This window comes from Sesamum indicum, linkage group LG16 (assembly GCF_000512975.1).
Source record: "Sesamum indicum cultivar Zhongzhi No. 13 linkage group LG16, S_indicum_v1.0, whole genome shotgun sequence".
Taxonomy (NCBI): domain Eukaryota; kingdom Viridiplantae; phylum Streptophyta; class Magnoliopsida; order Lamiales; family Pedaliaceae; genus Sesamum; species Sesamum indicum.
The window spans coordinates 2,535,571-2,547,646 of NC_026160.1; the positions used below are offsets into that span (position 1 = coordinate 2,535,571).

The following is a 12,076-nucleotide window of genomic DNA, read 5'->3' on the forward strand; positions in this document are numbered from 1 at the left end:
TTTATTATTCATTATTTGTAATATTGGTTGTATTAAGGAGTTTCGTGCTCCACTATTTCTGTAATAGTTGGTTAGGGTTCTCGAGGTTGCCACTCTACAAGGGATTCGGCGAATTATTCGGTTTGAACGGACTAATAAAGAGTGGCCACAGGACGTTGAGTGGGCTGCAAGAAAATGGAGAGAGAAACATATCATTAACTTGACTTATCGTTCACTCCTTGCTGCTTGCATTTACCACATTTGGAGGGAACAAAATTTGAGACGCTTTGAGCATACGGAGCGACCACCGAGCATCAGAGCCACCACCATTGTGGAAGATATTAGACAGAGAATTATCAGTGTTAATTTATCTCCTTCTGTTAGTTCATGTGCGTTGTATAGATTATGGCGTATCCCTTGGCCTATCGAGGAAGAAACCATCAATTGGGCACTGTTGTACTGTACGATCTTATTTTATTAATTAAACTTACATTTACACAAGAAAGACCGTTAGGCTAGTTGGGAGGTCCCCAACTAAGACCATCCGATGCTTAAGTAAGTATAAAATGAGGTCGAAAGTGATCTAAAATATTTAATATAGTCGAATAGGCAATAAGTGGAACCTATCATAAATGATTTCGGACAACAGTATCTATAGGTCTAAACGTCCGTACACCATAGGCCACGTGGCATTATTCCAAAAAGAATGCCTACTAAGAGATCAACGGTTGATATCTCGGGTCCTAGCTTCCAGTTGGATGGGACGGATCGATCTAACGACCCGGCCCATTAAAATACATGAATCTTGTAATTTTTTTGTTATTTTCTTCATTTGAGACGTTATTTTATTATAATTGCTCCATTGAGACAGTATCCCTATCATAATCATTGTTTTAAATTTGATTCTCCTTTTCTTGGCAGAAGACTTTGGCCCCCTTGAATGACAAGTCGGGAGATATTTAGGAGATATTTTGGGTGGCTATATATGTACATGCATTGATCATCCAATCAGATGAAAGGAAATTGAAAATGTTTCTCCAAAATAATGCACACTCATAAAGAATCTTCCCACTTTGGTGGAAATTTATAGGACAATGTCCCATGAAATATCCTAAGATGTGTGGAAGTCTTTGTACAGGGCGAGTGTAATGATATTAAATGATCATATGAAGATAAATATTAATTTAAATAAGATTTGATAAATCCAAAATTATTACCATGTCATTTGGTGTATGATAAAAGAAAATAAAATTATATATTACAGAACAAATAGGTCAATTAGAGATATTTATAATATAATTCGTCGAGTGTGATTAAACTTAATTTTGGTAAAAAGTATTCACGATCCAGATTTTGTTACATCAATAATATGAATATGAATATAAGTATGAATGCAGTATTTTTCATATCGATATATTTATGAAGGCGAAGCAATAAAAATTGAAAAAATAATTGAAAATTTGTTTCAAAATCTCAAAATATTCAATGTTGGAAAAATGTAGTTTATGTTTAAATAAATTGCCATAATAGAATTTGCAAGTATTTTAAGAGACAACCTAGGTAACATGCCTCAAATTTTATTTTTATGGTTGGAGCTCGAACCATATATTATGAGGTAGAACTCGAGTTTTTAGTTTTTAGTAAATCTAATAAAATTATATTATTATAAATAAATAATATTAATTATTATTATATTAATTATAAAAAGTATTACACATATGGTATAATATTTTAATTTATTGTTATAAATGTAAACTAATTATTAGTTTAGTAGTAGTATAATTAGTAGAAAATATATATACATCAAACTAACAAAATACTTGCACATAATTTTATATATTTATTAATATTAATAACAGAATAAACATAATTTATTTTTTAAGTTAGAAGCTCGAGCTCGAATTGGCTCGACTCATCTGCCACCCCTACTCGTAAGTACTACAGATCAAAAGTTATATATGGTCATTTGCAGCTCCATCGTCAAACCACACACTTCAAGCACTATACCCTAGACTACCTTCGATTCAAAAGCTCGCAAAATACATCCTTCTCTTTTTCTACATCAGCTATGAAGATCATAATAGATGAAAAGTATTAAAGAAATGAAAAACTAACGTGGCTCCTTAACTTTCAAGCAAAAGAAAAAGGCGCCAATGTGCCCCCAAACATGAGAGTCAAGATGCATTGGGGGCGGCCTAAACCAGGACTAGCACAGACCAGTTCAAAAAATAATTTATTTTTTTAAATATACCTGAGTGATGTTCGGCCTTGAGTTTTAAATAGACTCCAATTGGATTCATTTTAAACCCAAGTCCAGCCCATAAATCCGGCCTGGTTGAGGCCCTAACCAGACCTCAAATGTATGTTTCATTATTATTATTTATCTTTTTTTACATAATTAAGGTGTTCTTTTGAAAAATTATTTAAATTTATGATTGTCTTATGAAAAAATAAATAATAAATTAAATCACACAAATATTTATAACTTAAAAAAATAATAGTCAAAACTATATAATGAATTGAAATAATAATTTGACTAACAAGCTTATATAACAAACTTAGATAGTAATAAATTTTAGAAAAATAAACAAAGAGTAGTAGTGAATTACTGTACTGAAAATTTAGAATTAAAATAATAAAAATAAATTTTCTTAAAATTTCAAAAATACAAAATACAAAATTAAATAGTTAATTTAGATAATAAAATAAAAATTATATAAAAAGAAAAAAATGAACCAGCAAACCCGATCCAAACCTGTCATAGGACTAATGATCCTAGTCCACTAGGATGGGTCGATCCCAAATACCCAAGACCATCCCAATCTCAACGGATCAAAATTGAATTAATTTACTTTTTTATTGGGTTAATTCGATCTTGCTTGACGCGCATCGCAGTAAATTTCTTTTAAAAAATTGAGGAAATCCTATTCATCTTTATATTTATAGAATCTTTTTCACTTTATAGAGGTAAAATACAAGTGACTCTACAAATGGAAGACCCAGCTGATGATATCGACACACATTAGAGTTGACTTACATAGTTGACTTGCTTCCACTCAATACCATGCCCTGATACACATGACTCAAACCTGTCTTTTTTATTAAGTCTCAAATTCAGTCTACTTCGATCATCAAATCCTGAAATAAAACTGACCAATCTTCTTAGAAAATCAGTGGAATCAGTCTTAAATTAATCATTCGTTCTTCAGAAAGTATTCCCATGAAGAATCTTTTGTTGGTCAGTCTGATTCTCCTTCCGGCTTCCGTTCTCGGGGACTGTACCTGCGAGCCCGAAGACGAGGACCGGAACAAAGCCCTCGCGCTCAAGTACAAGCTGGCGGCCATCGCCTCGATCCTCGTGGCGAGCGCGATAGGCGTGTGCCTTCCCGTCGCTGGAAAGAGGGTGCCGGCGTTGAGCCCTGAGAGGAGCTTTTTCTTCATTGTGAAGGCATTCGCTGCCGGAGTGATTCTGTCGACGGGGTTCATTCATGTTCTGCCGGATGCTTTCGAGAGCCTGACGTCGCCGTGCCTCAGCGATCACCCTTGGGGGGATTTCCCGTTCGCCGGATTCATAGCCATGCTCTCTGCGGTGGGAACGCTCATGGTTGATACTTACGCAACGTCGTACTACCAGAGGCGGGCGGGGGCCAAGGCGGAGATGGGCGGCGCCGACGAAGAAGAGGCGGTGGTTCCGTTTCATACTCATGCTACGCATGGCCATGCACATGGGTCGTTATCGCTGGAATTGGATTCCGGGGAAACTGAACTCCTTCGTCACCGTGTGATTTCGCAGGTATTTTACGCAGATGTTGTGATTGTTTGTCTTGTTTGGTGTACGGAAATAGTTACTGAAACATCAATTTTGATTAGTCATGAGAATGAAAACCGTTCCTCATTTTTTCGTGGCACACTTAAATAACTAAATAAAAAATTTATATTTTTAAGAATATATTTTAATTGAAGAAATAAAAAATATGAAAAAGTACAGAAGTTGTAAGAATATTTTTCAGTTTTTGGTTCCAAACAAAATGTAATTGGCTTATAGTTTAAGAAAAATGTTGATTCATATTGCAATAATTATAAAGTGTTAAGTGACAATTTTTGTAATAGAATCAAATTATTATCAGTTAAAATATATTTTTAGCGATAATTTTAAAACAAATATTTTTTTTATTATAGTAAATATTGAAAATGGTTATATTATTGTCATGGGCTATTGAAGGTGTTGGAGTTGGGAATCATAGTCCACTCAGTGATAATTGGGATTGCGTTGGGAGCTTCGGAGAGTCCTAAAACGATAAGGCCTTTGATTGCTGCTTTGACTTTCCATCAGTTCTTTGAAGGGATAGGTCTTGGAGGATGCATCACTCAGGTATATTTATAAAATAAATTATTTTTTATATTATAAATAACTATAATTTATAAATCATAATTAATATTATCTACCACAGTTGAATCAAATCGATAAAAAAAAAAAAAAAACGGACGATTAATTAGCATTTATCATGATTTTAATTATAATTAAGTAATTATTATAATTTTTAATTATAGCCAATATTTTGATCCTGTTTGCCGAAAGTACAATTAATATTTTAATCAGCGCTAAATTCCAAAATTTAATGGATAATTAAGGAGGTAACAATTTAATTTTGTGCTTTTCACGTTTGTTATGTGCGTCAATTTTTATGTATTCTATACTTATAACATTTATTTTAAATCCCCAACAATTATATCAAAATTAAGTATTAATTCGTAAATGTGCTTGTTAGTAAATTTTATAAAATTCAAATCTTCATACTTTATAGAAATATAGGAATTCATATAAACTTGTACTCAGCTCTATGCTCTGCATAATTATAAATAAGTGATGAATACTAATTAATTACTTTAATTTACATAATTTAAATATAAGTATAATACAGATAAAAATAATATCACGATAAAATGTTTCCTCTAGAAACAATTCTTTTATATTAATTAGTACTTTATCCACTCTTGAGAGGAATCCTTTTATTATCTACTTTTTCCCCTTTGTACTTTTAGGCTGATTTTTTTCTTAAGTTGCTCATAATATCTCCATAACTATTACATGCAGAAAAATTATAATTTTGGTCACGCAAGTATAGAATGTGACAATTTTAGTTCTGTTCGAATTAAATTTCGTAAGTAAGCCCCACTTTTGAAAACTCGATAAACGTATTAAGGATATAATCCGCTGACAATTGCAATCTGGCTGAAATTTGAGGGTCACGTGAGGGGCACACGTCAAATTCCACTTAGAGTTATAATTTTTGGTGGATTCTATCCTTAATGTGAGTATATATACATATATATATATTTTTTTAATTACAATCGTTAATTGCCAAAGTTCAGCCGGACTAAAACTACACTCCCTATGCATAGTTGCCCTCACAATTTTCTCAATAGCTCGACTAAAATTTAACTTTTTATTTTTTGAAAAATGTTTCATACATATAAATATTTTGGCGTTCGTTCGTTGGAAAAATTATAATCTTGGTCTTGTCACTATAGGGGATGACGATTTTAGTCCTTTTAAAAATAAATTGTAGGATTTAATTGTCACTCCTATGTATGCTGGATTAAAATTATAATTTTCTCTATTACATGCCGAAATTTTCTTCTCCCATATTTCACCACAGAGGAATTTCTATCCCCATTTCTTGTAGGCAAAGTTCAATACACGGGCAGTAGCAATAATGGCACTTTTCTTTTCCATCACGACGCCAATGGGCATCGCTGTGGGTATTGGAATAAGCAACATCTACAGCGAGACGAGCCCGACGGCTTTGATTGTGGAGGGGGTTTTCAACGCAGCGTCGGCAGGAATACTAATTTACATGGCATTGGTTGATCTCCTTTCTGCTGACTTTATGAGTCCCAAACTGCAGAGCAATGGAAAGCTACAGTTAGGTGCAAATGTCTCCCTCCTCATTGGGGCTGGCTGCATGTCTCTCTTGGCCAAGTGGGCATAGTTCATCTCTTGTTTAATAATAAATTTTGTTTGCATATATATAGTTATTTACGATGTTTCGTGTAACGTGACACCCTGTATTTATTAACAAAATATCATGTATCGTTCTTAATAAATTAGTTTATTATCACCAATCAGAATTATTTTTTTGTTTTTTTTATCTATTTCTTGTTTAAGGTTATTCATAAAAAATTATTTGTGATAATTTGGGGGTAAAGCGGAAATTATATGGAAGCTGACTTTTTATTTGTAAGCATGCAAAGTTCTAAATTGGCTACAAAAAGAAAATATACATTACAGGCTATATGATTCAAATCTTATTACTGCAGATGACCTACTGATGGCTATGACGATGAATCCATATTTCGGGTCTTTCACATGTGGGCCAGGAAGTACATCCGAAAGACCTTTTCCGTCGCTCGATCCAGCTTGGTCAGGCCACTATGGTTGGCCAACAAGGTCTAGCTCCAACTCTTGGCATACTGGGCCAGCAAGGACTTCCAGCAGGAGTCCATCCAAAAATAAGCATGCACAAGAAGAAGTTGATAAGTAAATAATAATTTCTGTCTATTAAATTATTATTTTTAAATATGATGCTAATTAACTATTTTTTCTTATACATGAGACAGAGCTCAGACGACTGCCCAAATAAATGGAATTATTCGAGTGCTACTACAAGAAAAAAGAGGACGGGGGTTGTAGTGGGCCGAGGGAGGCAGAGGTGGCGGTAAGTAGCTAAATTTTTCATATAATAAAATATTATTAATACTATTTCTTTAATAATTAATTCTTCATTTAATAAAATTACTAACAATTTTGTTTGTTTTACAGGAAACGTTCTAAAAAATATTAGAGGATCATCAACCTCAGCCCACGGCCAACAACCTTGATGCTCTCGTCTAGTCTGCGGCTTCGATGGCAATGACGGAGCAGCAGATGTGGCTAGCATTAGGGCAAAAACAAGGGGCGAGTATTTGGCCTCGGTCCTGAGGCCCATGTCTCCAACTGCACATTCACATCACCATCGCCAAAGCCACCACCAGACCTGGCCATGGAGGACTGCATTGACTAACCCGTGGCAAATAACAGTTCCACATACTGTTCCAAATTTTATCCCAATTAAGAAAACACAATTCAAAATTAAAACACGAGTATTACAAATCCCGTTCTAAAATTTCACAGATAAATATAAATTATCCATTCCAAAAATCGTCACTAACCGTTCTAATTCCTAAATTAAAATTTTTTTGGATAAAAACAACATTAAGAATGGTTTACTACGATCGGTACAGTTACTGTTCTAAGTTGGAACGGTTTTTACTGAACCGTTTTTAAATTTTTGTAACGCCAACTGTAGGAACGAATTTCTAACCGATCCAAATTCATTCCAAAGTCTGCTCTAAATAAGTTATGTGTTCTGCTGACCGTTCTAAAGTAAAAAAAAAAAATCATTCCATTCCAAATCCCATCTTAATTAAGCTCGTTGGCAATTTAAGTATGTGTTTACAATAAATTTATTATTGGATGTAATTTAATTTACACAGAAAATTATAAATTAAGCCATAGTAAAAATTTAAAGTGATTAAAGACATCATAAATCAACAAACGCGTTAGTGAGGAGAACGTCAACTCAACATGTGCTAGAATTAAATCCGTTCCTTTCAAGATTCCCATTCATGTTCTGCGGTGAAGTGAACTTTCAAGCTGATTTTCGGCCAAGGGTCCTCTTTCTGTCTTTCCCCAACAAAAACAACCAAATTGCTATAGTCAATGTGATCTTTTAAGAATCCCAAACTTCCAAAGTACTTTGGATTTTGTCTGAGGAAGAAGTGGATGAAGGAAAAAAAAAGATAATCTAGGGTTTTTTGGTTCATTCATAGGAAAGGAAAAGTGAAAGTGAGGGGTAAAAGTAAAATTGGTACCACAATATAGGACTTTTTATAAATTTAGTACCATCCTTTGTAAAATATCGAATCTAGTCCCACACTACTCAAGATATGGCAAAAGTGATCCCGTAATTTATGAAAGTTGCAATCTTAGTACCACAGTTTCTGGATTTGGCAATATCAGTACCACTCTATAACTTTTTATAAATTCCGGTTTAGTCCTCTAAAATTTGAACACTTGACGATTTAGTCCATGCTTGAAAAATAATATCAGAGCTTGGGTTTATTGAAAAAATATATGTGTCAATATTACATTTAGATATTTTTCCACTAACGGAGGAGACTTTTTAAGATAATGGAACCGAATGAAAGTTCGAGTTGCGATGACAATAGGGAATATTTTCAAATTCTAAAAATAGAAGAGAATCTCTCATGAAAATTCTTGAGAAATGTTCGAATGATTTCAAGAGGATTGACCCGAATCTTCTCACGCTAGAAGATGAATAAGAATGGATGAGAAATTTTCAAGCAAGAATTAAACAAATATAAAGATGGTTTCTTTTCTTGAAATAGCAAATGAAGAATGAAAATCAACATTTTGTTTGGAGACCACAAGAGCATAATTAATCTACACAAATAAATAAATATAACCACTGTAGAATAACTGACAATTCTAATTGCGAAAAATAAATGAAATACATGTAAAATGTCAAGCGAGTATATATTTATATATGCATGGAATATATTTGCGTCCATGCAATAATCAATATACACATGATATCGATATGACTGAGTTGAGTTGCGTTCTTCCTACTAAATTGCCAACCGTTTTTACATTTTTGAGAATTCCGTTCCTACTTAAAGTCTTACATTCTTGAGAATTCCGTTCCTACTTAAAGCCTATCATAATGTCTCAAATGCAAACTACTTCATCAATCTTCACATATATATATATATATATAACCACTGTAGAATAACTGACAACTCTAATTGGAAAAAATAAATAAAATAATGTAAAATGTCAAGCGAGTATATATTTATATATGCATGGAATATATCTGCGTCCATGCAATGATCAATATACACATGATATCGATATGACTGAGTTGAGTTGCGTTCTTCCTACTAAATTGCCAAGCGTTTTTACATTCTTGAGAATTCCGTTCCTACTTAAAGTCTTACATTCTTGAGAATTCCGTTCCTACTTAAAGTCTGTCATGATGTCTCAAATGCAAACTACTTCATCAATCTTCATATATATATAACCACTGTAGAATAATTGACAATTCTAATTGCGAAGAATAAATGAAATACATGTAAAATGTCAAGCGAGTATATATTTATATATGCATGGAATATATTTGCGTCCATGCAATGATCAATATACACATAATATCGATATGACTGAGTTGAGTTGCGTTCTTCCTACTAAATTGCCAACCATTTTTACATTCTTGAGAATTCCGTTCCTACTTACAGTCTGTCATGATGTCTCAAATACAAACTACTTCATCAATCTTCATATATATATATATATAAATATAACCACTGTAGAATAACTGACAATTCTAATTGCGAAGAATAAATGAAATACATGTAAAATATCAAGCGAGTATATATTTATATATGCATGGAATATATTTGCGTCCATGCAATGATCAATATACACATGATATCAACATAAATGCATATTGCACCTAACATACAAAATAAACTCATTTTTTAAGATTAAAAAGGAATTAAGAAAATACTTAATCAGCATAATGGGTTGGATGAAATTAATTATCCATGTGGGATTAAAAAAATTACAAATTTTAGATTTTTTTCAATACATGATTTTGATAGAATTTAATTCTAAAAATAACTATTGTAGAAGGGATCAAACCACAGACGGTTTCACTCTACACCACTCAGAGTCCCTTGGAGAATCCTATGATGAGAGCATTTTGTCTTTTAGGGATTCGTGTGAATATATTAAATGTGAGTATTTAAAATTTTATAATAAAAAAGGGTTTCTAACAATTCAAGAAATGCTTAAACAAGCTAAAAGTATATGGTAACATTTTTAATTGGAAAAAATATTATTTTAGTCCGCTAAGTATGTTTAATTTTAATTTTAGTCTGATAATTATGTTCATTTTTATTTAGGTTAAGTAACTTACGAAATTCCTTACTTTTAGTACTCTGGCTGATTTTCGAACAATTTTACCCCTATGAGTGCATATGGACTAAAACTGTCTTTCAAAAGTTGCATAGGGGTAAAATTGTCCGAAAATCAGCCAGATGACTAAAAGTAAGCAATTTCATAAGTTGTTGGACCTAAACAAAAATGGACATAGTTATCGGACTAAAATTAAAATTAAGCATACTTAGCGGACTAAAATAATATATACTTTTTCCTTTTTAATTTACTTGGAATTTATTTTAAAAAGTTAAGTACAATAATTTTGAAAATAATGACATATTGAGGTTATGTCATTGGAAATTTTCGATTTGATTCAAAAATAATACGGGTGTATCACGTGACAGTTGTAAGTAGGGATAGTTTGTAGGTCAAATTAGCAATTTTCGACGATAAATATGTGTTATGTAATTTTTTTTAATTATTGTCTTTTTATTCACAAAATAAATTCCAAAAGGATTAAAAATGTCCTCCCCATACTCAGGATGAACAATTCCCCCTATGTAAATCCAACAAGTTCATATAACTAGTGATCTATAAATTGGTTAATGGAGCTCATTATTACACGAGATAATATAAATATAAAAAAAAGTAATAATATTTAAATTGCGACTAATTATATATATTTAGTGACAATAACTTTTATTTTGTTATTGTATAGAATAATTTGATGATGACAGTGACGCCAGTAATGTAAAAAAATTGTCACTAGCAATAATTAGTGAACAATTTTGCTAACTTGTCAGTAGAGGGAATTAACCCCGTAACCTTTCCCGTTCGAGCAAAAAGTGTTGACATATTTGTGTTATCATTAAAACATATCATCGGTTGAAAAACTTGCACTTTACATCTCATTAACTTATCTATTTACGATTTTGGTCACATTGGTTTACAACTTAGCAGATTTAGTCACACAAGTCCAAAAAAATTGCAATTTATGTCCCATTATCGATTCTCGTTAAATTATTAACAGAGGGAGCAATTCACGTGCATTGCACGTGCATTTCACGTGCTTTTTTCATCAACAATTTAACGAAAATGAATAATGGGATATAAATTGCAATTTGTTTGAAATTTATAGGACTAAATCTGTTGATTCGTAAAATAATAGGACCAAAATAAAAAAAGGGGTAGGTCATCAAATATAAATTGTAATTTTTCCAATGAAAACTCCTAATAATCTAAATTACGAGACTAAAACTACATTTAAATCTTAATAATATCCATACATTTCCTCTCTTATTTTTGTTTATGACACGTGCTCTAAGAAAATATGTATCCTTTTCTCATTTTGGAATGAGATGGTAGCAACGTTTCAACCCACGTCTCTTTATATCCACACTTGGGCCTATCCCTTCAAAATATGTTACTTGTGATATACATTACTTAAAATTATTTTAATTTACAAAAATATTGTCTTTATGATTTATATATAAGTGTAATACATATATGCACAAATATATTCCATACAAATATATTTTAAAAATATTAAAAAAACTCGATCAAAATCCAAAATATCATGGTTCAAAACACACCCTGAAACCTAATTATAACTTCAAAACCCATTTCAAATATAGTGAATCTCAAATTTACTGACATTCATATATATCATCGCACCAATTAAATCATTAATTATTAATATACTCAAATTCATGAAATTGACATTAAATGAAAAATGTGCATACCAAATAATTTGTACTCCAAAAATAATATACACCATACCTAATATTAGTAGACTTATTTCTGTTTTATTAAAATTAGTGTGAACGCGGTGCACACAACAAACAGGGAAGATCCAGCACATGATATCGACATAATGGAGTTGACTTGCTTACATTGTTCCTACTAAATTGCCAACTCTTTTCACATTCTTGAAAATTTCATTCCTAATTAATGTTCGCAGAATGTCGACATTCTTAGCTTTTTCAAATGCTAAACTTTTGTTCTAACCTTAATTATCACAGTTCGATAAGCAGCCTCACTCTATCCTATGTTGTCATTATGTCTTAAATACAAACTACTTCGTTAATCTTCATA

At 32.0% G+C, this 12,076-nt stretch overlaps 1 protein-coding gene across 1 annotated transcript; it reads left to right on the forward strand.

Moving 5' to 3' along the window:
• LOC105178589 (zinc transporter 8-like) lies at nt 3,039-6,108 on the forward strand. The gene is made up of 3 exons (XM_011102099.2): nt 3,039-3,772; nt 4,202-4,351; nt 5,667-6,108. Exons 1-3 carry the CDS (start codon nt 3,200-3,202, stop codon nt 5,970-5,972), a joined length of 1,029 nt encoding a protein of 342 aa, XP_011100401.1. The 5' UTR covers nt 3,039-3,199; the 3' UTR covers nt 5,973-6,108.